At 37.6% G+C, this 27,397-nt stretch overlaps 3 protein-coding genes across 3 annotated transcripts; 2 read left to right on the top strand and 1 right to left on the bottom strand.

Moving 5' to 3' along the window:
* The first annotated feature begins 665 nt into the window (after positions 1–665).
* On the top strand, positions 666–12,471 carry LOC118270825 (uncharacterized). The gene is made up of 14 exons (XM_035586609.2): positions 666–1,223; positions 1,521–1,676; positions 2,253–2,341; positions 2,838–2,919; positions 3,920–4,001; positions 4,976–5,180; positions 6,390–6,522; positions 7,628–7,796; positions 8,393–8,543; positions 8,906–8,990; positions 9,351–9,430; positions 9,609–9,927; positions 10,346–11,605; positions 12,261–12,471. The coding sequence occupies exons 1-14, from the start codon at positions 1,191–1,193 to the stop codon at positions 12,378–12,380; spliced, it is 2,964 nt and encodes a 987-aa protein (XP_035442502.2). The 5' UTR covers positions 666–1,190; the 3' UTR covers positions 12,381–12,471.
* Positions 12,472–13,499: 1,028 nt separating this feature from the next.
* Positions 13,500–16,394, bottom strand: LOC118270749 (uncharacterized). Its single transcript, XM_035586510.2, has 3 exons — positions 16,251–16,394; positions 15,625–15,690; positions 13,500–14,330 (listed from the first exon to the last, which is right to left on the bottom strand). Exons 1-3 carry the CDS (start codon positions 16,308–16,310, stop codon positions 13,857–13,859), a joined length of 600 nt encoding a protein of 199 aa, XP_035442403.1. The 5' UTR covers positions 16,311–16,394; the 3' UTR covers positions 13,500–13,856.
* Positions 16,395–16,978: 584 nt separating this feature from the next.
* LOC118270747 (uncharacterized) lies at positions 16,979–26,190 on the top strand. The gene is made up of 14 exons (XM_035586509.2): positions 16,979–17,125; positions 17,835–17,990; positions 18,893–18,981; positions 19,387–19,468; positions 19,743–19,824; positions 20,121–20,322; positions 20,886–21,018; positions 21,304–21,472; positions 21,922–22,078; positions 22,239–22,317; positions 22,667–22,746; positions 23,059–23,434; positions 23,525–24,922; positions 25,442–26,190. The coding sequence occupies exons 1-14, from the start codon at positions 17,111–17,113 to the stop codon at positions 25,550–25,552; spliced, it is 3,129 nt and encodes a 1,042-aa protein (XP_035442402.2). The 5' UTR covers positions 16,979–17,110; the 3' UTR covers positions 25,553–26,190.
* The last annotated feature ends 1,207 nt before the right edge of the window (positions 26,191–27,397 follow it).

The following is a 27,397-nucleotide window of genomic DNA, read 5'->3' as shown; positions in this document are numbered from 1 at the left end:
TGATAATAGCGTAATATTTTATACCCTATAACTTTCCTCGATTAATAGACTATCCAACATAAAAGGAGTTATTAAATTTGGAGCAGTAGTTCCGGATATTATCGCGTTCAAACAAACAAACTTTTCAAAGTATAATGGGTGTCCCAATAAGAACGCAATATAAGACTACTTTGTATTTACATAATATTCAAAAAATTTGTAGTACTAGATAGACACCACGTTTTTTAACAGGGGATAATCATCCAATAACTTCTCTCGCCTTAGGTGAGGCGAGAGGCAGTGTCAGACTCTTACTGATTAAAAACCACCCCGATAAGCGTGAAGTATCACGCTTTTCGAACCGGAGCCACGGTAAACCCGCTAGGTAGTCCGCAGCTCCGTAGGTTTCCAATGAGACTTATGATTACTTCAAAATGAATACTGCTCTAAAAACGTGGAACCAAACTATCCTACTTGATAACTACCGAAGTCACTGTAAACACCATTGTTCACAGCGGCCATTTTGAAAAAAAAACGTGCCAGATATAACCTTAGCCCACTTTTCTCAATCCCTAATGGTTTTATTATAATTTCTTTGATGGAACAAGATTTTTAGTAGAAGCATACATTTCGTTTAAACGCTGTATTCATTTACTGTTTAAGTCTTTGACTGCCAATAGAAAACAGTTGAAGGCAAATACTCCGCTAACGTGGGTCACCGGTGACCACCACGGCGTTCAATGTGTTAAGAAACGTTTCCTGATTTGTATCACTACATTAACGATAAATGAATGTCATATATTAATGAAATATGTCTACAGATTTATTTAAATACATTTCAATATTTATTTCTACTAAAACGTGTTCAAAGTGTCGGTTAATAAACAACTTTTTTCAATTATATAACTTATAACATTTTATTGGTCAGAAAATAAAAATACGTTTTAATCAATATTTCACCATAAAAGCCAAGTTAAGTGAAATAATTTTGGATATAAATTAAATAAAATGCAAACACTAGAATCCTAAAACTAATTTCTCATAAAACAAACATTTTACTAAAAACGTTATCCTAAAGACTAATTATTTGTTTTATGATGTGATACACAATGATGCTGATGATGATAATGACTGTAAAAAAAACTAAACAGTAGTGAATTACTCTAAAAAAAGACTTAAAGTTTTAAACTGTGATTGGACTAAATAGATTGATGAAAGACCTAGTGGACATCAAAATGTTCAAGGTGAGTTCGTTAGATAGAGAATCCAAAATATGACCATAAAAAATTATGTTATTTGGCATTAAGACCATAAAGTATTAAGTTATACTACAAGAAAGACTGCCTCGTTGGTCTAGTGGTCGCAAGTGCGACTGCCGGACAAGGGATCTTGGGCTCGATTCAGGTTTGGGCAAATAGTATATGATACTTCCTACGGGAAGAATGGACTTACCGATAATTAATCGAAGCTAGTAAATCAATAAAACAGCGGGTGTAGGCGTGACTCTACGAAATATCTAACCAAGTACTTTCTACTTTCAGCTAATTCCTGTACTCCTGGTCTTCGAGTTGAGGCTCTCGAGATGTTCGCTGGTGATCGACAGCCTTTCACAACAGTCCATATCCATATCTGACTACTGCCCCTCCTTTCACTTCTGCAAAGAGGGAGCCCATGTCATGTGCATGTATTACAACCCTGTGAGTAACTTTTAAGTCTTTGACTGCTATCAGAAAACTGTTAAATGCAAATTCTCCGCTAACGTCAGTCACCGGTGACCACCACGTCTACTGACTGACTAACTATGGAATAGACTACTGACTGACTCTCTATTTAGACCTAAACGTTAACTCTAGAGCGCAAGAATTATTTTGTAACTGCGGTTTTGTAGTTCCACCTGTAAATAAATAAGTGTGGGAGAGTCATGCTTCGGTACGAACGGGCCGGCTTGACCGGAGTGATACCACGGCCTCACAGAAAACCAACGTGAAACAACCTTTAAATTCCTAACCCCCAAAATAGCCGGCAACGCACTTGTAACGCCTCTGGTGTTTCAAGTGTCCATGGGCGGCGACAATTGCTTACCATCAGGTGATCCGTCTGCTCGTTTACCGGCTTATTCCATAAAAACGATTTTTTATACAATCTTGTCCTAACAATAATGAATACCAAAAAAAAGACTATCCAATTTAGTCAAGTAGTTCAGGAGTTATGCGCTTACACATATTTCGATGATTATTTTTTATTTATAAATTGGTTACCGTATTGTATTTCAGGACCATGTGCTGGGTCCGCACTGCTCTAATGGTGTTAATATTAGCTTCAATGAAGAGTTAGCTACAACAGTATTGGAGGTGGTTAATGCGTAAGTGACAAACAAAATCCAATCGTTATAGTAAGCGTATGGTGCTAGCAGAGTAAAACACATTATGTCACCCCTACTCTCACCACGGGTGTAGGAACTACACATTTGACAGATATCAAGTAAAAGCGTTCTCTTAAAAAACCTTCTAAGTTTAAAAATCTTCAGCTTGCCGAGACTGGAAATTATTGCGAAACCTTTTATAAACTGCACTACTTGGCTTATCTGCATGGTTGGCGCGGTGGCTGGGAACTGGCTGCCGTGCAACGTGTAGCGGGTTCGATTCCCGCATGGATCAACTCTCTGTGTGATCCACAAATTGGTGTTTCGGGTTTGGGTGTCATGTGCATGTGAATATGTATGTTTGTAAAAGCACCCACGACACAGGAGAAAATGATATAGGGCAATTTATAAAAAAAAGACTCTAACCAAAACAAAGTACGTAATTCATTACCATTTATGTGCAAAGGTCTTTACATATTAACACTTCACATTTCAGATTCAGGAGCAAAATAGCCAACGGCAAAGAAACAGGCAAGGAAAACAAGAAACTGCCTCGGGCATATGGCATGTTTCGACTGGTACATAGTTCAAAATATATTTTTTTTGTTTTTTTTATGGAATAGGAGGCAAACGAGCAAACGAGTCACCTGATGGTAAGCAATCGCCGCCGCACATGGACACCCGCAACACCAGAGAAGTCACAGGTGCGTTGCCGGCCCTTTTAAAAAAGAAGTATGCTCTTTTCTTGAAGATTTGAAGGCTTTTTAATCCCGTAGAGAATCTTATATCATAAAATCTTTAATAAATGTATGAATCGAACGAAATTACTCAGACTGAAAGTATACTAAGCTATTATTAATATAATTATGTACATACTCACTGGAGTAGATTACAAATCGAAGTATATCCCAAGAAACACAAGTCTACTGCCTGTATTGCGCAAATGCTTACTAATGGTCATATGCATAAACTAAATTGACGTTAACATTGTCTCACAGTCTTTTTTGATTTGGCAAAGGCGTTCGATACTGTCCCTTTCTCCACCTTTATATTTATAAACGCGAAAGTCTGGGTGTCATAGGTAACCAACCTAATCTTAGCTCATACATCTCTAAATGATCACAAAATAGAAATAAATCAAAAAAGTAGAAATTGACCTTAGTTTTAAAGCTACCAATTGCATAGGGTGTTTCACAGGGCAGTTTACTGGGTCCTAAACAGTTTATTGTGTAAGTGATTATACAGCGGACAATGATAGGGACTTCTATAAACTTAAACTACCGTCTGAAAATATTTTTGCTGTTGCTGACGATACCGCCATCACAGTTTATGATTATTTTATCACCAAAATTACAAACAAAATATTTTTTGGATTTTCGAAAATTTCTTATTAATAGCACAGAGTCTGAAATTATGCTCAATTTATGGCAATTAGGTCACCTATTACATGAAATGATGGGACTCATAACGACTGGCAAAAGTGTTACATTATTGTAATATATATGTGTACATCTGTACATTCCTTCGGGAATCAAAGAAGTGACGTTATAATTTATTATGTTAAATTGCATATTCCAGCAATGGGACAACGAGCTAGCAACGTTTGCACAAGTGCTGGCCAACCAATGTATCCTACAACACGATCTCTGTCGATCCACCAGTAAGTAGTTAGTCTTTATCATTTACTAGCGACCCGCCCCAGCTTCGCATGGGTGCAATAGTAATATACAGACTGACTGGTGAGATACCTTCAATATTTGAGGACGTGATAGTATGCGAACATATATCATGAAATAAAATAACATAAAAACGAAATATTAAATAACTTCTTAGTAAACTTCGTACACAGTACACCGAAAGTCCAGTATTTAACTGCGGAATACTTTGACACCGCGCGGTCGCACGCATCGCGCAGTGCGCTATCAACGCAGAATACACTACACTGTACACTGTAATTCACACTATCCAAATTTCATTTATTTTTAAAGACATTTCTATAAAAAATTAGGCACCCATTTTTTATATCAAGTTAACGAAAATCGAGTACCGAGTACTCACCATAAGTATTGAAGTTATCTCACCAGTCATACGGTATTATGCATGTATTATACATATAAACCTCCCTCTTGAATTACTCTATCTATTAAAAAAACGCAACAAAATCTGTTGTGTAGTTTTAAAGAATTAAACATACAAAGGGACGTAAGGACAAAGAAAGCGACTTTGTTGTGTACTTAGTGATCTTTATATTATAACTCACGTAAGACATCAAATTATGGTTGACGGCTTACTCTTGTAACTGTTAGACGAGTTAACTTGACGAGGTTAGCAAACACAACCTTATTTTGCAAGCACGAAGGTTTATTTATTGGATAAATTGACCATAACGTACTCGTAAACCAACAATACTATCCGGAGCTGCGGACAACGTAAATGGTTACCGGGGCTCCGATTCAAAGAAGGAGAAAGAACGGGGTGGTTTTTTGTCAGTAAGAGTCTGACACTCCCTCTCGCCTCACCCAAGGCGTGAGAAGTCATTGGATGATTTTCCCCCCTCAAAAAAAAACCAATACTACAGCATTAATTTGAAAACAACCAGTGAAGCTTTATAAACAATTTTGCCAATTTCATCAGGAAGGTTCCCGAGCCCTGGACAAACGCTGGCTCTTAAGATGTTCCTGTACCCGGACTGGAGAATCATTGGATCCAATGACGAGGACTTTACTGGGTTAAGTGAAGACAAAAAGATGCATACTGTCACCTCGGCCCTAAAAAATTGGTACTTGACCAAAACCGATGTCACCGAATATATGGCGATGGTACATCCTGATTTTAATTTGTGAGTATTTGTTTTAAATATGGAAAACTAGCTACTTCCGCGCGGTTTCACCCGCTCTGCTTGGCTCCTATTGGTCATAGCGTGATGTTTTATAGCCTATATATAGCCTCCTCAATAAATGCACTATCCAATACAAAAATAATTATTTAAATCAGACCAGTAGTTCCAGAGATTAGCACGTTCAAACAAACAATCAAAGAAACTCTTCAGCTTTATAATATTAGTATAGATTACAATTTCTGTTTTTTTTTTTTATAACTGAAAAGTTAGGTTAGTTCCTGTAGGACAAACCGATACCCCAATGATGTTATGAGTCTGTTGTACTAGATGCTGATTCTATTGAAAAAGTCCGTATGCGAGGAAATATTACCAAGAACTGAACTGACACGTCTAAAAATACGCCTACTGAGACGAGAAAAGAACTAACAATAATCTCAAATACATAGAGAAACAATATTTTGGAAAAACTTTGCTCGTAGAAGAGTTTGGTGAAAGCTTCAAAAACACAATAAAATAAACTCCTGTACTCAAACAAAATGTAGGACAACGAAAGGCTTTTCGGAAAACTTGCACTAGATAAGACCACGAACTATTTTATTTCTCGCATTTTATTGACACGGGTCGCTATAAATCAGGAACAACTTTTTCCTGGATCAACTTACTTGCTTAACAAAAAGGATTTATTTGCTACACATGGTCACCGATCGATACCACTGACTTGTTACGAATTTACATCGTTATATATCGTCACGCCTTTCATTCCCGAAGGGTTAGGCAGAGGTGTACATTATGGCACGTAACGCCACTGTTTTTGCCATACACCGGGCACATTTCCAGACTCCGTGCTATTACTGGGAAATTTTCGAAAAACCGAAAATAGCCTAGCAGTACTTCGCCCGACCCGGGAATCGAACCCGAAACCCCTTGCCTGGCAGTAGCACTTGCAACCACTCGTTCAACGAATATAACCACTCGTTCAATGGTTATAAAAAAAAAGTTTAGGAACATTCTCAATACATTATTCAACTTGAGAATCAGTAATGAAGGAGATCTCACAAAGTCATATGACGATTATTATTACGCAGATACTGTTTAAGTCTATAACTGCCAATAGAAAACTATTGAAGGCAAATCCTCCGCTAACGTCGATCACCTGGTGTCCCCCATGGCGTTTAACGTGTTAAGTAATATATTTGTTCTGCATTGTAGAATTCCTAAACATGAAGCAAAGGGTCGTCCCTACCTGGAGTTAATACACGGTGCAACAACGCACATAGGCTGCGGTTTTTGTGGCTTCAGTCAATACGTCCCCCTCGACTACAAAAACAACTCTGGTTTCAACGTAAGTATCACAATTCTCAATATCTTAAGTGTGAAAGAAACTTGCTTCAGCACGGCTCGACCGGAGTACCACGGCCTCACCGAAAACCGACATGAAACAACGCATGCGTTGTGTGAGTGAGGTTACCGGAGGCCCAATTCCCCCCTTCCCAATTCCCAATTCCCCAACAACCCTTAAATTCCTAACCCACAAAAGGCCAGCAACGCACTTGTAACGCGATTGGCGATTGCTTACCATCAGGTGATACGTCAGCACGTTTAACGGCGTGTTCCATAAAACAAATATTATGTTAAATTACGCTAACGATAAACAATATAACAAAGAATTGTAGATATTGTGAGTCTTATTTAAAAAGAGTAACCTATGGAATTTCTTACTCGTTCTTCTCCGTAGGAATCTACACTTTGGAACGAGCAAATAGCTTCACTGACGGGTCATGCGTCATAGCGTCATAGTTCTTATTATTGTTTAGTCTTAGAGCGAGATCCCAGAGCCGTCAGACATATAATATTTTTACAAGCATATAACCTTCGTCTTACAGTAGTCTTGTATATACTTTTTAATGCCTTAATGTTAGTAAAGCTTGCCGAGTGACACCTGCGCAGGTACCAGGTGAGAAAGGTAACTAAAAATTAGACTCACTTAACGTAAATTTTTATGTCTGATTTTTATATATGTTTTGTAGAATATTACTCTGAAATCATATTAAAAAAATCAGACACTTTCCATGGACCAAAACTTTTATCAGACGCTTTAAAGCTCTAAAAAATAGTGCGCCTTACAAAACTGTAATAGCAATATATGTGTCTGATTTTTTTAATATGATTTCAGAGTAATATTCTACAAAACATATATAAAAATCAGACATAAAAATTTACGTTAAGTGAGTCTAATTTTTAGTTACCTTTCTCACCTGGTACCTGCGCAGGTGTCACTCGGCAAGCTTTACTAACATTAAGGCTTTAAAAAGTATATATAAGACTACTGTAAGCCGAAGGTTATATGCTTGTAAAAATATTATATGTCTGACGGCTCTGGGATCTCGGACCATCTATTTTATGTTATAATAATATTTTTACAACATACAAATTTGTTTTGTTTCCAGTCTATATTCACAGTATGCAACTATTCTGCCAAACCCCAAATTGGCCGCAGTGTATATAATATGGACCCACCAGCCCCAGGCCAAGGATACAGCCCCAAATGTGGTTGTCCTCCAGGGTCTGAGGAGGATGAGGATTGCCTCTGCAATTTACTACCGAGAAAAGCTGAACGTGAGTTATTTCGACTATCACAACATAAACAAAGGATGTCTATTTTTTTTAATGGGGGAGAATCATCCAATTACTTTTCTCGCCACGAGGAGGCGAGAGGGAGTGTCAGACTCTTACTGACTAAAAACCACCCCGTTCCTTCTCCTGCTTTTTGAGCCGGAGCCCCGGTAAACCCGCTAGGTAGTCCACAGCTCCGGACTAACATTACAACTTAAGACGGCATATTTACCATGTTTAAGTGTGTTTAATGTCTATGAGTCATATCCCGTCCTAAGTTCTAATGATAAAAGATGACTAATTATTTTTTTAAGGGTGAAAATCGTCCAATGACTTTTCTCGCCACAACGAGGCGAGAGGGAGTGTCAGACTCTTACTGACTAAAAACCACCCCATCCCTACTCCTGCTTTTCTAGCCGGAGCCCTGGTAATCCCTTAGATTGTTGGGGGTTTTGGTCTGTTCTGGTTGTCTGGTCTGACACTCTCTCTCACCTCACCCAGGGCAGGAGAAGTTATTGGATAATTTGCCCCTCAAAAAAAGGTGCAAACAGTCATAGCTGAAGGGAATAATAATAAATAAGTGTGTTCTATGTTCGTAGGTAAAGTAAAGTGCAACAGCCTAGATGGTAAGGGATGCGATCCGACCTTAGTTCTACTGCCAATATTCACAGTGGAAGATGCACCACCCGACAAATTATTTGAACATGCAGACAGTATCAGAGACCCGTTGAGGGATTTCATATTTGAAAGGTAAAAACTAAATAAAGACTCGAAGAGGAACTCGACTAGTTTCAAGTCAAAAGTAAGTTCAAGTAAGTGTGGGAGAACCATGCTTCACCGAAAACTGACGTGAAACAACGCTTGGGTTTTATTTCGTTATATGAGTGAGGTTACCGGAGGCCTGATTCCACCCTTCCCAATCTTCCCAATCCTCTATTCCCCAACAACCCGTAAATTCCGAACTCCCAAACTGCCGGCAACGCACTTGTAACGCTTCTGGTTCCGCGACACACGATGATTGTCGAGTAGTAGCGCGAGGCTAGTCGAGTTCCTCGTCGAACAGTTACTGAGCGAGCCGACAACATAATAATTATATCCATTTTTTTCAACAGCACGGACAATTCAAGTGTCTCTCAAAGGATGAGACAATATCAAACAATGTTTGACAGTTTTAATCCAAAACCAAAAGCAAGACAGGTACGTCCAGTATTACAAAATCATATATTTTTGTTTGCTTTTCATAATCTATTGTATAAACAAAAGTCGGGTTTTCCTTCCTGACGCTATAACTCCAGAACTTCAGCAGTTTTGCATGGAAAGGTCTCGGGCTCCGTGAGGTTTATAGAAAATTCAGAAAAAAATTTAAGAGAAAAGCAGGAAAACGGATAACAATTTTGCACATACAGCTCCATCTCCGATACAAAAATAAGCGATGCCATCTGTTGGCGAAACAGAGTTCGCTGAGTTTGCTAGTAATTGATATAATTAACAATTAATAGTACGACTACTTCAAATCTTTAAGAAAAAAAGTGCACTCCCATATTTTCTTCATTACAGAGTATCCTGCGAAACATTCCGACTATATCTCATGCAGCCAGAGTAGCAGGCAAGCGAAAAACATCACAACGGTCTAATGTGTAAGGTTTAAATTTCTAACAGCATATCATAAATAGTGAATGGCGAACTACTACTGGCGAATGCCTTAGTTTTATTTAATTTTAATTATCAGAGAATTCTGGTAATCAACCATTGGGTAGGGCAGAGAAATGTTCTGGCTAGTGTAATTACATAATTAATCGGAACATTATTTTACAGTATACACAGAGTGCAAGAAGTATCGCCTGCGTTTCCACCAATGGAAGATCCTCCTCTTCCCCCTCCGAGAATACCACCACCGCCACCCCCACTACGACCTCCTCCACCACCGCCTTCACGTCCAGCTCGCACCCACCACAGGACTCGTGCACCACCCCCAATCCCACCACGCAAGCCATCCCATGCTCGGACTTCACCAAAGCGTAACTACTCACCAGCTCGAAGGGCACATGTTGATCACCAATCTACAGATGTCTTACATTCTCATGATACCTTCGACTCACCCAGAATACTATTGAGGCAATCCCGCAAACCTAAGGTTTTAATTTCAATAAATAATATCAAGGAGTTTTTGTTTATGCAATAAGCCGGTAAACGAGCAGGCGGATCACATGATAGTAAGCAACCACCGCCGCCCATGGACACTTAAAACACCAAAAGCGTTACAACTGCGTAACGCAGTTTCGGGAGTTAGAAATTTAAGGGTTGTTGGGGAATCGGGGTTGGGAAGATTGCGAAGGGGAGTAATTGGATCTCCGGTAAACTCGCTCACAGATCGAAACACAACGCAAGCGTTGTTTCACGTCGGTTTTCTGTGAGTGATGATACCACACTCCAATCGAGCCGGCCCATTCGTGCCGAAATATGGCTCTCTCAAACTTAATTTGTTTAGTTTGTTCGTTCTTTTTAATATTATGTCGATTGAATAATCTATCCAATATTGTTTCCTTTTTCAGAAATCTAGTATATTCACAAAAGTAGCACAATTTAAATTACCAGCAAAGAAAGATGTTTCACCACGAAAAGATTATTCGAACCTACATAAAGAATTTGATAAATATCTTAAACGTCTACAGTATGCAAACAGAAGGAATGATGTTCATTCAGAAGTTATTACTCCAGATTTAGAAAGACTACACACAGAAGTACACGCGGATGAAATAACAACTGAAATTATTTTAAAGACTGCTGAAGAAAAACTCATTAATTTCAATCAATATTTGAAGGAAAATAAATACAATATGGATAATCATTCCTTGGACATGGTACTCAAAGATGAAAATGACAAAAACAATAAACTACTGTCTCTCCTCAATACTTTGGAGAAAGAAGTGAAACGTAATGCTCTCGACGGCGATGAAAAAGAATTGATTGATGCAAAAATTAGAAAAATTTACGGTTCTATAGTAGGTACCACTGAAAGAACATTACTTTCATCTACTACTACCAATGGTTATGATTCAGATATTGCCGAAATTGACATTGGTAACTCGAAAAATTCTGGAAAGTATGAACTTGTTAATTTTACTGACGGTGAAAAACATCCAAAGAATTATGACTATTTAGTTGACTCAAGGAACAGAAAGTTAAATAGTGACTTGCTACATAAAAGGTACAATAATAACTTAGATGAGAATGGTTTCAGTGATTCGGAAGGCAAACATGATATTTACAATTACAACAAATATAATTACAATTATGGACATAAATATGGCATGAAAGATTTTGCAAATAAATATAACAAAAATCATGATCATAATAAATATAGTGAAAACAATGTGGATAGCAAATTTGGTATAAGACATAAATATACTCAAAATGACCCAAAGTATCATCACAATTACGATTGGATTCATAAATATGACGAAACTGTACCAGTTCATAAGAATACATTAAAGTACGAAGGTAAAGATTTCAATGAATTCAGAGAACTGAAACATTCCTTAACTTCTATGGAAGATGATGCAATTAAGTACAGCAATTTACTAGAATTTAGGAACAGGGAATTAGCTAAACATATCCATGATCGTCAAGACAGGGATGGTCGCAGAATCGGAGAACCTGGAAATCCCAGAAATAAAATAGAAAGAAAAAGTAATACAATGTATAATTATCAAGATGACATTATAGATGATCCGTTAAGTTTAGAAAGAAGAAAATATTTTCAAGAAAAGCTAGATAACATTGAAAGAATGCTTCTTTCACGTTCAAGTGACGTACGTATTGACTATTATTTCTAAGGTTTGAAACTGCGTTAAGCGGACGCTCGTACGGTTCTTTAAAAAATGCTCCGCGGCGGGTAACCGTCGTGGTTCCTATGTATTATAAACAGGCTTACTGGCTGTCGTTTTTATTTTGCTAATCGTCGTCGTTTTGCTACGTAATATTGTATTAAGTGCCTCGACTGTCTCGTTGGTCGAGTGGTCGCAAGTGCGACTGCGGGACAAGGGGTCTCGGGTTTGATTCCCGGGTCAGGCAAAAATTTTCGGTGTTTCGAAAAATTTCTCAGTGGTAGTACGGAGTCTGGAATTGTGTCTAGTATATGGCAATAGGCTCACCCCTTATTACATGGGACTTATAACACAAATGGTGAAAAGTGGGTGTACATTGTATAGCGGCATTACGTGTCGTAATGAGCACATCTGCCTACCCCTTCGGGGATAAAATCGTGACGTTGCTTATTAAGTTTACTATCGATTGACTGTATATGCACACCGTTAAAATTGAATTAGCAACACCTAACAACCTGTCCACATCGCGAGCGTCCGCTTAGGCTCCAGCTCATCTCCGGTACGGCCTGGGTATCGGACATAGCCAAAATTATAAAGATTATGTGAAACATACAATGAATAAAAATTACCAATATTTCAGCATGGAGGCAACAGGGTACGCCGAATGAAGCCGGCTTCACCAAGAACAGGTTCCAAATCTGACAACTACGTCCCACATAGAGCAAGAATTTTACACTCTGTCATGTACGAATTTTATTAGAAGTTTTACCATAACAATTTCATAATAAACATGAAGTCGCACTAAAATATTTCTGAGTTATGATGTTTGTGAACCAACTTAAAAAATATAAGTCTATAGGAGACGCTTGATTGCCCGCCATCAGGCGTAGTTATTTAAGTTTAAACATAAGCAAGAATGTACAACGGTCTGGGTGTCATGTGTATGTGAACTTGTATGTTTGTAAACGCACCCAGGATACAGGAAAATATCCTAGTGTGGGGGCAACATTAAAAAAAACATTTTGTTATGTTACAATTGTAAGTTTATATTAATAAAATTATTAAAATACTGCTGTAGTATAATTTATTATCACAAATAACATGACATCGTTAGAGAGTTAAAAAATATTACTGCAGCCCCCCCCTCCCTTCTTAATAGTTATCTATGTAAGTAGTAAACCTACGTGTATTGGCGTGATTATGCTGAGAGTTCACTCCTCAGAAAAAGGATCGCTAAAGTGAAAATATAAGTGCTAAGTGCCAGATCTCACGCCGGCTTCCTTTAAAATAATGTCATGAAATAATAATCACCATCATCAGCTACGCCAAGGCAATCTGGACCTAGCGGCTCTGTCAATTAGGTCGTATGCACCTTTTAGGTGGACGTGGTACGAGGTCTCCAGTTAAGGAACTTTTCCGCCCCATTGGCTGCCAGTTCCACATGCTATACGCCCCGTCTACAGCCACTTCAGCTACCTAATCCGCTGGGCTGCGGCAACTACTTTCATTCCTTCACGATTCTCTTCTTCCCGTTTCAAAGCGAAAAAAATGACATCGAGCTTTCTTATGAGGCCCCTTTTTTAAGGGGGGAAAATTATCCAATGACTTGTCCCGCTTTGGGCGAGGTGAGAGGGAGTGTCAGACTCTTACTGACTAAAAACCATCTCGTTCCGACTCCTGCTTTAACAGCCGCAGCTCCGAATCAGGCATCAGCCCTACTGAAGATGGGGATCTGTAGTGGTCTGATGGTTCTTATCTAGGTTCTGGTCGAACGGCGACCTACCCTTGCTCGCTGTCCGCAGTTATAAGGCGTCTGGATACGTAAGAGGAAAGACCATGTTTCGGTTCCACAAGACTAATAAAAAAAAACAACAACAAATATTGAGTATCAGTTTATTTAAAAAAAGTTGTCACTAAAATTAAAAGGCTGATTTGAGAAATATCAACAAAAATTGCTATCACAATTATATTAACATAATGACCCATTTCGACTTAATGCGTCTTCAGAGCAAATTAACCTAATCTTAGCCTATAATTATGTGTAGAATTTTATTGTTAAAAGGCCATTTACTGCCATTTCTATAGTATAATAAGATTATGCTTAGATTTTCTACAACTAGAAATTTATCGACATTCATTCCAAACTTATCCTTAAACAACACTTTGATCCCACTCCCAGAATTAGCAAAACATCTTACTTTCATTACTATATAACATTAATAACTAGTCCTATCTTCTACCAGTACTTCTTATAATGAGCATTAACAACATTATAATCTTTCTTCTCCGTCAAGAACTGCATTTCATCCAAATCTTTTAGGATGAATAGGTCTCTTGTTTGCCTCTTGTCTCTTTTGAAGTTCTTGTGCATTTGATGGAAAGGCTTCGGGTACCGTGGCAGTCTTGTGTTGTACTTCTTCATTCTCTTTCTCATGGTGTTTGGAGTGGTCGTATCATCCTTTCTCTGTGCGTAGTCATCTTGAGCATATTCATTGGACTTAGGAATCACTGTTGGATTGCTCGTCATCTTCATAATGTACAGCTTCCTTATCTTATTCGAGCGATTCTTCTTTATAATCTTCTGTACCGTCCGTTTTGGTGATTTCTTTAGCAACTTGCTTTTGGATTTCTTGTCTTCGTAGTATTTGCTCATCGATGGTAATCGGATCAGGTTTTCTGCTTTGTCAATGAATGTGATGTTGTTTGGAGTCTGTGGAATAAAGATCAAAATATATACTTATGAAATTAATTCAATCAATGTGTATTTTAATAAATAACGGGTATCCATGGGCGGCGCTGATGGCTTACCATCAAGTGACGTGTTTACTAGTTTGCCACTTACGCCATAAAAAAAATCTAATTCGGTCATCTTGATTAGATTTCCCACTGCATCCCTGATACAGGTGATACTAAAGTAAAGTTCTGTACGTATCTTTACTTGTACGTACTTTATATCTTTGTAATTAGAAAATTAAGGACACCATACAAGTTTCCTAAATAACTATGGAAAAAGTTGCCTAATTCAGCTCGTTGCCTGTTGCCTTAAGTGCGTGACACTGCCATTAAGAAGATGAAAAAAAAAACAAAAACATAAAATCTGCTTTCTCCTCTTTACTGCAGTCAAACATTAATTTAGTTAACCCTTACTCATTTTCTCCCGCAATGGAAATAAGTGGAAATTGCATAAAAGCATTTAAATATTAATAGTATGTATAGTTCCTTATAATAAATCAACAGTCAAACGAAATCATCACCCTTGCAATGGATACAGGAAACAAGAAATCTCCATATATAAAAATCAATTGTTGTTCATTAGTTTCGCTAGAACTCGAGAACGGCTGCACCGATGTGGCAAATTTTGACCTTAATTATTCGTGGAAGTCCAGGAAAGGTGAGAAAAAATGTTTAAGGCGATAAGAAGTTTCCCGGGCCAGCAAGTATGTAATAAAAAAACAAAACAAAATCAAAACAACTTCTCACACTTGCTTATCAGAAATCAGAAGTGCCGTAAACCCAAAACAAAAAAGGAAGAAAAAGAACCAGCAAAACTCGCTAACCACGCAAAACAATAAAAAAAAATAGGATTTTCTTCTATGTCGTGGGTGCGTTTACAAACATACAAGTTACTCCACACACCCCCCGAAACAACAATGTGTAGGAGTGTTGTTGCCAAGGCCTGACCACGGATGTCGGTATCTAGGAACCAAAAGCCCCAAAGAAAATGTTAAATACAGCCTAAAGTTCATAGTACACAGTAAAGGCACAAACCAAACCAGCTATTATCATAGTCATTTAAAATTGAACATTAAATCGTATGTCGTATGATATATTTTAAAATAACAACACCGGATGGTCGCGTGCTGTTGACTTCTCCATAGCAGAATACGCTGTGCCGTGACTGTGAACCAAGACCCGTTTAAAGCAATTATAACTATTACTACAGCACTACGGAAGAACTAGCAAGGGTCCCATCCGCAAATATTCTGTTCCAATAAAATTCTTACCGTATTTGTTTTTTCATCTTTCGTTACCATCGCCACTCTGTGCTCAATTCCATGGTTCGATGGAATCTGTAACAGAAGAATATATTCTTTATAATTTATAATGTTTATTTTAATGCGTATTCCTTTTTAAAAGGCCGGCAACACCTGAAACTCCTCTGGTGTTGCGTGTGTCCGTGTGCGGCGCTGATCGCTTACCATCATGTGACGTCTGCTCATTTGCATCCTATTCCCTGGTAACCTGTTAAGCGACCCGCAGCTTAGCCCTTCTGGGCCACCATCTATGGTGGTTTGATAGCTCTTTGAGGCGCGCATAATACGACACGACGTACGCACGAGTCTGTTTTAGATAGGGCGACGAGCTCCCCTTCTCGCACAACTTTATGCACTAGATTATGAATATAATAGATATTCCAAATGAATATATCTCTCCCTCAATTTCAATCAGCTGGTTGCAAAGGACTTAATACTTAGCAGCTTCTTGCAATCTATACCATGATAATGATCAATTCATTAATTATTCTCCTATACATGACAGAGAAGTGACCACTGCCACTAACCTGAAAAGCTATTGATATTCTAACAATTTTTCACGTTCCCTTTATAAATAATAAAATTCACAAACATACCTTTTCAGCGGCACAAATAAAATGAACGAAATATAATAAAGTTAACAGTAGTCGGTACATTATATTCACACTTGAACTTTCAAATGAATACTGTTCTAAAAACGTGGAACTTTTATAAACTATCCTTGTCGATAACTGGCGAAGTAAGTGTAAACACCATTGTTCACAGCGGCCATGTTGAAAAAGAGAAGTACATATGTACTAGAAAATGTAACGGATATGACCTTAGTCCGTTTTCTTCATTCCCTAATGGTTTTATTATCAATCCTTAGACTAAACATGATTTTTAAACTGGCACAGAAACATACATCCCATTAACACGCTGTATATACTGCTACATTAATAACTGTTTAAAAAATGTTATGTGTTTTGTTTCGTTAAATTAATGACGAAAAATAAATATCATTAATAAATAACATGTGACTACAAGTTTATTTCAATATATTTATTTTTATTAAAACGGGTTAAAAGTTAAATTATAATTATAACTAATAAAATTTTAATAGTCAAAAATAAATACTTAATCAATATACTTCATTAAAAAGCCAGGTTAAGCGAAATATTTTATATTATGTAAATTAAATAAGTTTCAATAAACTTATTTAATTTAAAATTTTCAGAACACAAAAATCCCAAAAGTCATTTATTATAAAATAAATTAATAAACATTAAACTTTGAAAAACTAATTTGTTTTAACATAAAAGTTTTTTTAATTGAAATAATATGTATAGTGCTTGAGTGACCAAAAGTGTAAAAATAAATAAATAAATAAATAGTGAATTATTGTATAAAATGATTTCAAGTTCTAAACTTTGTGAATGGACTAAATAGACTTATAAAACATTTATTTCACATCAAAATGTTTAGTGTCAAGGTGAGTTTAAAATAAAAATTATTACTATCACTTAATAATTATACTATTACTGATCATTATCACCAGTGCCCACTCCAAAGGCCTCTTCTCACACGGAGAAGGTTTGAGCATTAATCACCAAGTTTGCTCACTGGTACATGGTTTCCTCACGAGGTTTTCCTTTAGTGTTTGTCTGTGGTGTCTAAATAAACTTAGAAAATATATAACTCGGAAAATCTTTCATTGCCATTTGTCAAGTTTTGCACCCTGCTCGAAAAGCCAAACGCATCCAAAGCAACGCAGCGTAGCACATCTCTGGTAGAAAAGCACCCTCGATTTTAGTGCTATCTCGACATGTATGTAGTAGTAGGTAGGTAGGTAATGAAAATCAGCGATTATAATGAGATATTTTTGTTCAGAACATTGAAAATGTAAATATTTGTGAAAACACACTCACATTATAAATGTGAAACTTTGTTTGTTAAGAATTTGGATATTTGTCCGCTAATCCTTTTGAAACTACTGAACGGATTTGGATAAAACTTAGTATACAGCCAGTATATGAGTTGACTTGAGTGATAGGAGACTTTTTATCCCACGGCAACGCAGACGTATCCGCTGGCAGACGCTAGCAATAAATAAAACAGCACGGGATTGAGGTGGTCACTTAATGAAAATATGTAACCGTGTACTCTACGAAAATCTAACGAAGTACTCTTTCTACTACCAGCTAATTCCTGTTCTCCTGGTCATCGAGTTGAGGTTCTCAAAATGTTCGCTGGTGATTGACAACTTTCTACAGAAGTCTATATTCCTATCTGACTACTGTCCCTCCTTTGAGTTCTGCAGAGAGGGCGCCCACGTCATGTGCATGTACTACAACCCTGTGAGTAACTGTTAATCTAAATAGATTTACAGATCTAGATCAGGAGATCCTGATCTTTTTTGGAATAGGAGACAAATAAAAAGACGAACAGACGGATCACCTAATGGTAAACGAGATAAGCGCCGCCCATGGACACCCGCAACACCAGAGAAGTGACAGGTGCTTTGTTGGCCTTTTAAAAAGGAATACGCTCTTTTCTTGAAGGCAGTTTCCATTAACCGAGTAACACTTAACTTTGTTAATATGTAATAACATAGTTCCTAACATAGTATGTGCCTCTAGTTTTTTAGTTTAGTAGCATGAGTGTGCTGTTACTATTACGTAAATTATTCCATTGTTTCATAAGAATTTGTAACAATGGAAAAGTTGCCGTACCGTACACATTTGTGTATATTTTGCATAATAAACTTAGTCACTAGCTATGTTTAATGAGTCCAATATAAATAATAACATATGGAAAAAGGTTAATATGAATGGAAAGAATAGAGCGTCGCCAAAAATGTCGCGTTTCAAAGAGTGGTACTATCTGCTGCAATACGCAAGGGTCTGGTTCTGTTCGGGCGGCGAGCTTCCCTTGCTCGCCGTCCGCATACCCGCACTTACGGTGGCCGGAGATCGTCGCGCGATCCCCGACGCCCGGAGTGTCTCTCGCGACGGCTAGGGTGTGAGGAGATTCGTTCCCTCACGTACTCCGCCTCTTCGTTAGCTAGCATCACTGCTTCGCATAAGGAGGAGACGGCATCCCAGTTCTACTCGCTCCACACCATGACCTGAACCAATGTCGGACGCGAGAGGTCACCGTCGCCGACCACCACGCCAATGTACAGTGAGGCCGTGGTGTCACTCCAGTTAAATCATTAGTGTCGAAGCATGGCACTAATTATTATCCTATTGTATTCCAGAACCAGGTGCTGGGTCCAAAATGCAATAATGGTCAAAACATCACCATCACCGAGGAGTTAGCAACAAAACTGTTGGACGTGACAAATGCGTAAGTGATGAATATAATAATACATTTTTATTTCACACAAAACTTAAACTACTACAGTTCATCTCACTCAGGGGACTCCTTTTAAGTAACAAATACCTGATTTTTAACACTGATAAATCTTCGTTTCTAAAAAGTACCTATTGACTCTGACCTTGATCTATCCTGTGCTTTGAGACCCCACTCTTCTACAACCAGTAGAGTAGAAGATAGTGTGAAATGAAACATTAACTGACAATTAGGCTTTAGGCTAAGAAAAATCATACCCAGCAGTTACTAAACTTGCAGATTTCGTCACTACAAAACTTAGAAAATACATCGTGTCTCGCTTGGTTTCAAGTTTTGTGCACACGACGGGTTAATATGCGACGGTAGACCGAAATCTTTAGTTAACTTATTACATTTCAGGATAAGGAGCAAAATAGCAAACGGGAGAGAAGTAGGCAAGGATGGCGAGACGCTGCCTCGGGGATATGGGATCTTTCGACTGGTACATAATATAATTTTAATACCTTTAGACACCGAACCCAATTTTCTTCTCTTCTAATAACATCTTCTGATTTGTTTCGTTGCGGGATCCAAGACAGTCATTCATTTCCCTGGGACGCATCAGACTCCAGTGTTCCGGTGTTTTCATGTTTGTATCTACTGTAGATCCTGACTTACAGGAGTTGCAGCGGTATGGGAGGCTGTGGCGGGCTTGTCCCATTAAAAAAAACACAGAACCCAATTTGTGGCCTTATGTCTTAATATGTAAATTCCAGCAATGGGACAACGAGCTAGCAACGTTCGCACAAGTGCTGGCCAACCAATGTACTCTACGACATGATTTCTGTCGATCAACCAGTAAGTAGTAAACGTCTTTAATACTTATTTTTAGTCACGGTAGGCCCGGCATTAAATGGCGAAATGACCTTGACAATTTGTAACAAAGATTGGCCACAGAAATCTCTACAAAGAGAGGAGTGGAAGGCGAAGTAGGGTAGGACAAAGAGCCTGCAGTGGGACGATCATGGCTAAAAACCCGAACGCAAACTAAAAGCACAACGACTTATTTGTTGCAGACGTCAACCAAAACGTTATCCGAAAATACTGCAAAATTTACAGTGATTTTCATGATAAAACTGTGTCAATTTTTCCAGAAAGGTTCCCAGACCCTGGACAAGCGGTGGGTCTGGTGCGGTTTTCGTACCCAGACTGGAAGATAATGTCCAGAAAACAAGACCCTCCTGGGTTAACTGACGCCAAAATGATTTATGCTGTCACAATGACCCTCAAGAATTGGTACTCGCAAAAAACTGATGTTACCGAAAAAATGGTGAAGATGTATCCTGACTATAGTTTGTAAGTATTTATTTAAGTCTTTGACTGCCAATAGAAAACTGTTGAAGGCAAATCGTCCGCTAATGTCGGTCACCGGTGACCCCCACTGCGTTTAATGTGTCAATGGAACCTTATAATTTCTGTTATGTTCTGTTTAATCAATGATTGAAGTATTTCAGATCAATAATTATAGAGTCCCATGTGGGTGAGCCTGTTGCAGTATTATAACCAAATATTGTGCAATTACAATATATAAGAATACTATCCATTAACAGCCTATAAGACTCTCACACGGAGTAGGTTTGAGCATTAATCGCCACGCTTAGGTACCCAATGCGGGTTGCCAATTTCAAACTTATAATTAGAAATTATAGGTTTTCTTACGATGTTTTCCTCCACTGTTTGTCAGTGATAGTGCCTAAAAATAATCTTAAAAAGTACATATGCGGAAAAAGTCACATTGGTACTTGCAAATGGTAGGTTTTGAACCCGCACACTCATGCATGAGAAGCGGGCGTCTTAAACCTCCGGAATACCACGGCACAGCATTGCAAATACTGCTTAAGTTTTTCTTTCTATTCCAGATCCCCCAATTCAGGAGCACCAGGTCGCCTTTACCTGGAGTTGATAAACGGTGCAGCAACACACATGGGCTGCGGCATGGCAGCCTATTCCGAGTACATCTATCACAAGAACTCTCGACAGGATATGTACAACGTAAGTAGTAGAACAAATCTCCACATTTTGTTAAATAACCTTGACGATAATTATAACTGTACGTACTTAGAATTTTCTGCTGTTTGTCGGTATGTCTCCATTATAGGTCATAAATGATAAATGATATTTATTTTTGCAAATAGGTTACAATGTAACTCTTTTACACGTCAATCTCTTAAATAACTAGATGAGGTCGCCTCATATCTTACCACCAGGCGAGATGGTAGCCAAAAATCGACCTATTTCAATTATAAAAAAAAAACTATACTAGATTTTTATTTTCAGTCCATGATATTAGTATGTAACTATTCTGTGCGACCCCGAAAAGGGCGTGAATCATATGTTACGGAGCCCCCAATACCAGGCCAAGGATACAGCCCCCAATGTGGTTGCCCTCCAGATTCTGTGGAAGATGAGGATTGCCTCTGCAATGTAGTAAAGAAGGACCCTGAACGTGAGTAATTCTGACTATCACAACATAAACGTAAGATGTCAAGCTTCCTTGTGCGAACTGCTAGGGAGTGGAATTCTTTGCCGGAGTCTGTTTCCTGATGGGTACAACCTGGGTGTCGTCAAAGCCCGAGTGAATAGGTTGCTTATGGGCGGACGTACTCCAGCGTAGGCCGCATCATCACTTACCTTCAGGCGAGATGGCGGCCAAACGTCGACAAAATTTGTCAAATCTTCATATCTTCCTGCCTGCCTGCTTGGGACTGGAGCCTCCGTAAACCTCAAGGTCTTCCGCAGTCCTAGTCTAACGTCAGCCCTACTGTGCCCTATCTGTGGTGGTCTAATGGCACTTAAGAACGCACGAGGTACACGACAGTACCGAAACTCACTATTCCACGCAGATGAAGTTGCACGCCGTATAGTTTATACTAATAAAGAAGTTTCTGTTCGTAGGTAAATTACCAGAAAAGTGTAACAGCCTCGACGGTAAGGGATGCGAGCCGACCCTGGTTCTACTGCCTATATTCACCATGGAAGACTCGCCATCTGACAAATTATTTGAACAAGCAGAAAGTATGAAAGACCCGTTGAAGGATTTTATATTGCAAAGGTAACTACAATACAATTAACATTGAAAGAAAAAATAACGTTGTTCCTAAAACTAAAAATAATGTTGAAGAAAAGTATAAAAAAGGAAAATACATACTATTATTTACTATTTTATCAATATCGAGTTGTTTATTCAATATTCTCATTTCTTTTTTCAACAGGATGGACAATTCGAGTGGCTCTCAAAGGACTATAGAATCTGAAAATATATTTGATATTTTTACTTCAAAACCAAAACAGGTAAACCAGTATTAAATTGTACAAGTAGTATTTTTTTTTTATGAAACACACCGCTAATCGAGCAGACGTATTACCTGATGGTAAGCAATCGCCGCCGCCCATAGACACTTGAAACACCAGAGGCGTTACAAGTGCATTGCCGGCTTTTTGGGGGTTACGAATTTAAGGGTTGTTGTTCGGCAATCGGGGATTGGGAAGATTGGGAAGGGGTATTGGGAATTGAAAAGTATATATTAAATTAAATTATTATTAAATTACTTTTATGAACAAAGAAAAGCAATCCGTATATAAATTTCCTCACTTTCCTATAATAAAAAAACAAACATAAAATGTATTTTGTTTTCTACAGAGTGCTCTGCAAAGCTTTGCACTAAGATCTGGTCCGACCGGACAAGCACTGAGGCAGACATCATCACAATCATCTAACATGTAAGGTTTTGATTTTTAATATCTAACATAATATCTATAGTGAAAAGAATAATACGAATTAAAATGATAGAATAGAAAGTGAAGGGTCCTATATTCCCTTTTACAACAAGTTTTTTAAATCCAAATAATTTGAATCCCCACCATTGTGTTCTCTAGATGGTATTACGTTCTGTTTGTCCAATCATTTATATTAAGAAAGAAAAGTTGATTCTCTCTAGCATCTTTTATTCTATACAATATTATATAGCTTTCATTAGCTTGACCCCATCATATAAAGCTAGAAACATAATTGATCGTAATATTATTTTACAGTATATACAGAGCGCCGGTTGCACCGCCTGCGTTTTCACTAACGGTCGAATCTCCTCCTCCTCCTCCAAGAATACCACCACCACCGCCGCCACTACCACCCCCTCCACCACCGCCTCGACTTCCAGCTCGTACCCGCCACAAGACTCATGCACCACCACCAATCCCACCACCAATCCCACCACCAATTCCCCCACGGCCTCCACCGCGCAAGCCACCTCACGCTCGCACTACACCAAAGCGTGACTACACACCAGCTCTAAGGGCACATGATGATTCACAAACGATAGATGCCACACATTCTGATGATGAGTTCGACCCACCAAAGATAGGACCACCCCCTATACCACCGAGACTATCCCACAAAAAAGTGACAAAGGTTTCATTTTGATTAAAAAATTACATTAAAGAGTTCTTTTTTAATATCTTGTCGATTGAATAAACTAACCAATATTCTTTCCTTTTTCAGAAATCTAGTATATTCACAAAAGTAGCACAATTTAAGTTGCCAGCTAGAAAAAACATGGTGTCCCCATTTGTAACAGCAAAGAAAGATGTTTCACCACGAAAAGATTTTTCGAACTTAAATAAAGAAGTTGATGAATATCTAAAACGTCAACGGTTTGCATATAGAAGGAATGATGTACATTCAGAAGTTGCTACTCCAGATTTAGAAACACCACACACAGAAGTACACGCGGATGAAATAACAACTGAAGTCATTTTAAAGACTGCTGAGGAAAGAGTCATTAATTTCAATCAGTATTTGAAAGAAAAAAAGTACAATATTGATAATCATACCTTAGACATGGTACTCAAAGAAGAAAACGAAAAAGACAGCAAGCTACTATCTCTCCTCAATACTTTGGAGAAAGAAGTGAAACATATTGCACTCGATGGTAACGAAAAAGAATTGTTTGATGCAAAAATTAGAAAAATTTACGGTTCAATAGTAGGTACCACTGAAACAACATTACTTTCGCCTGTTACTACCAACGCCTATGATTCAGATGTTGCCGAAATTGACATTGGTAACACGAAAAATTCAGGAAAACACGAACTTGCTAATTTAACTGATGATGAAAAACATCCACATGAGCTCAAAAAAAGTAGCGTACCTCCTGAAGGAGATACGGAGATGAGTCATACAAAGAATTATGACTATTTAGTTCACTCAAGGAACAAAAAGTTAAATAATGATTTGCTACATAAAAGGTACAATAATAATTTAGATGAGAATGGTTTCAGTGATACGGAAGGCAAACATGATGTTAATAATCATAACAAATATACTTACCACCACGGTCATAAATATGATTCTGATATGGAACAAAAATACATGGACTATTTCGAAAATAAATTTAACGAGAATCTTGATCACAATAAATACAGCGAAAACAATTTAGATCTAAAATTCGATATAAGACATAAATATATTGAAAATGACCCAAAGTATCACTTCGATGACAATTTGAACAATAAATTTGACGATAACTTACCAGTTCATAAGAAGCTATTAAAGTATGTAGGTAAAGATTTCAATGAAATCAGAGAATTAAAACATAACTCCTTAACTTCTATGGAAGATAATGCACTTAGACACAGTAATTTGCTGAAATTTAGGAACAGAGACTTAGCTAAAGGTAGCCATGATCGCCAAGAAAGGGATAATCACAGAAATAAGGAACTAGAAAGAAAGCACAGAGAAAAGGTAGAAATAAAAAGAAATAAAATCTACCATTATCGCGATGATGGTAGTATAAATGATCCGTTAAGTTTAGAACGAAGAAAATATTATCAAGAAAAGATAGACAACATTGAGAGAAGGCTTCGTTCAAATGCTCGAAATGCTAGACACAAGAATGACGTAAGTATTTTACTGCTGTACTCAGAGACATTTGATGATTACTTAAACTATTCCTTAGTAACGATTTTGTTCCGAATATAATTGCTAAGGACTGGTTTAAATAATCATTAAATGACTCTGAGTATGTTGATTAATGTCTATTCCTTACACCACTGTTGAATGCTAAATACAGTTATTGGATAAATTTATAAGAAAGAATAAAAAGTGTGGAAGAGCCATGCTTCGGCACGAATGTGCCAGACAGAAAATCGACGTGAAACAACGCTTGTGTTGTGTTTCGTTGTATAAGTGAGATTATCGAAGGTCCAATTACCATTCCCAATCTTACCAATACCCGATTCCTGTACAACCCTTACATTCCTAACCACCAAAAGGTCGGCATCGCACTTGTAACGTAATATTGGGAAAACTATCATAATATCATTCGATTATAAATAACACATTACCATAACTCTCATAGGTAGCAAAGTACATAAAATAAGACATAAAACATATATTAAATAAAATTTACAATTTCAGCACGGAGCCGACAGACAAATGCGTCGAATGAAACCGAGTATATCAAGAACAAGGCCTAAATCCGACAACATCTACATTCCGTCCAGTGGAAGATTTATACACTCCTTCTGAAAAGAAGATGGTTATACAAACTAATAATTAGAATAAAAACCTGTATATGTATAGGGGACCACCGGGATGTTTTCAAGTCTCGAGGAGATAGGCAAGCTTCATCGTTGGCCCCATCATAGCTTTTCACCAGGCGAAATGGAATCCGGCGCGCCGTACGCACGGGTCTGGTTCTCGGGCGGCGTGCTTTTTTTTTGAGGTGGGAAAATCATCCAATGACTTCTCTCGCCTTGGGCGAGGCGAAAGGGAGTGTCAGACTCTTACTGACTACAAACCACCCCGTTTCTACTCCTGCTTTTTGAACCGGAGCCCCGGTAAACCCGCTAGGTAGTCCGCTGTGCCCTTGTTCTCCGTCCGCAGACCCGCACTTACGGTGGCCGGAGACCGTCACGCGATCCCCTATGCCCGAAGTGTCTCTCGCGACGGCTGGGGCGAGATGTGCGTGATAATTAATCACACCATTTTGACGCATCATTTCGCACGTTTGTACTGGCCCAGCTATAGTGCAGCGGGTGTCCATGGGTAGCGCTTCATTGCCTACCATCAGGTAGTCCGTCTGTTTCTCAAATAAAAATATTGTTGACTATTATTTAGTACTTTACAATTAACTATATTATAAGTTTCAAGAATACATTCACATATTATTTTATTTTAGTTAGTATAATTATTTTATTAATTTAAGTTCTTAAATTTAATTACCTATCTTTATAGTTCTTAGAATTTATTTGTAAATATAAGTACTGTACAAAAATTTTGTTACATTATAATTTAAATTTTATATAAATAAATTATTGAAACAATAAATGTGTCATATTTTATTATCACCATATTATGCTGGCATAATAATACCATTACTTAAAAATATTATCTCAATAGCCCACAACAATTCCTTTTAATTCATAAAAAAAACAAGCATGACCGACTTCTAATCAAATCAATGGAACATTATCAACCAAATTCCTTTATCAGTAATTTAAAAAGAAAACTAAGACATAAACAGTTTTAAACAAACATTTTGTTCTAATTACAAAAGAAAAATATAAGAAAAAAAAATGGTTTCCGTTCGACAAAAAAAAAGATCGTTCAGTGAATGAGTTTAGAACGGTACTCGAAGCGATAAAACACGGGGCTGACAAAAAAAAAGTGTTTGAAAATTATGATCAAACGAACATTCTAGAACATGCATTGAGAAGAACAAATCACAAATACAGCATCAAACATTAAAAAAAATAGACAAAAGAATAAAATAAATAAGAAACGTGTTTTGTAAATAGAAAAAATATATATTCAAATGATTATTACCTAGTAAAACGTAAATAAAAATGAAACGGTAAAGAAAACTCTGCATAATAATGATTTAAGCTCAAACAATAAAACAGTTGTAAATAAATTTAATATTAATAAAGGTTATTATTTTGGAGTAATAAATCAAGGAGAAAGAGGACAATAGTGAGTTATTAATTTAAAGAGTGTATTGATACTGCTCCTGAGATAAGTTCAAGATGATGTTATACGTAAGTACTCCTTTAATATTGTTTTTAGCTAACAGATTTAAAAACATAACTATTTAAAAATAGCTGGACAACAAACAAGCTGGCTTAATACGAGTTTGTTTCACGTTTAACGATATTAAAATGTTACCGCGTTTGGCGCTCTGATTAGCCTGCTCCAATGAACCAACCATCAGAAGGCTTCGTTAAGCATAAAACAAACTCCTACTAGGCCTTTAGGGGCAAATTTATTGCAAACGTCATTGCTACTGAACGCAAATTGCTTCCAACCAGCCTATTTGGAAGTAAATGGGAGTGTCCCGTGTTCAAAAGTGGACGTCTTGTAGCTGATTATTTC

This window comes from Spodoptera frugiperda, chromosome 13 (assembly GCF_023101765.2).
Source record: "Spodoptera frugiperda isolate SF20-4 chromosome 13, AGI-APGP_CSIRO_Sfru_2.0, whole genome shotgun sequence".
Taxonomy (NCBI): domain Eukaryota; kingdom Metazoa; phylum Arthropoda; class Insecta; order Lepidoptera; family Noctuidae; genus Spodoptera; species Spodoptera frugiperda.
Note: the sequence above shows the minus strand (reverse complement) of the source record. Positions and strands in the feature narration are given on the sequence as shown.

Bases quoted from the DNA above. Each gene is read 5' to 3' on its own strand.
- LOC118270825 (XM_035586609.2), top strand. From the start codon at position 1,191: ATGAAAGACCTAGTGGACATCAAAATGTTCAAG. The intron at 1,224-1,520 runs GTGAGTTCGTTA...TTCTACTTTCAG, and splicing joins TGGACATCAAAATGTTCAAG to CTAATTCCTGTACTCCTGGT. The intron at 9,928-10,345 runs GTTTTAATTTCA...TTCCTTTTTCAG, and splicing joins GGCAATCCCGCAAACCTAAG to AAATCTAGTATATTCACAAA.
- LOC118270749 (XM_035586510.2), bottom strand. From the start codon at position 16,310: ATGTACCGACTACTGTTAACTTTATTATATTTCGTTCATTTTATTTGT. The intron at 15,691-16,250 runs GTATGTTTGTGA...CTTCTGTTACAG, and splicing joins TTATTTGTGCCGCTGAAAAG to ATTCCATCGAACCATGGAAT. The intron at 14,331-15,624 runs GTAAGAATTTTA...TTTATTCCACAG, and splicing joins AAGATGAAAAAACAAATACG to ACTCCAAACAACATCACATT.
- LOC118270747 (XM_035586509.2), top strand. The intron at 21,019-21,303 runs GTAAGTAGTAGA...TTTTATTTTCAG, and splicing joins CTCGACAGGATATGTACAAC to TCCATGATATTAGTATGTAA. The intron at 21,473-21,921 runs GTGAGTAATTCT...TTCTGTTCGTAG, and splicing joins AGTAAAGAAGGACCCTGAAC to GTAAATTACCAGAAAAGTGT.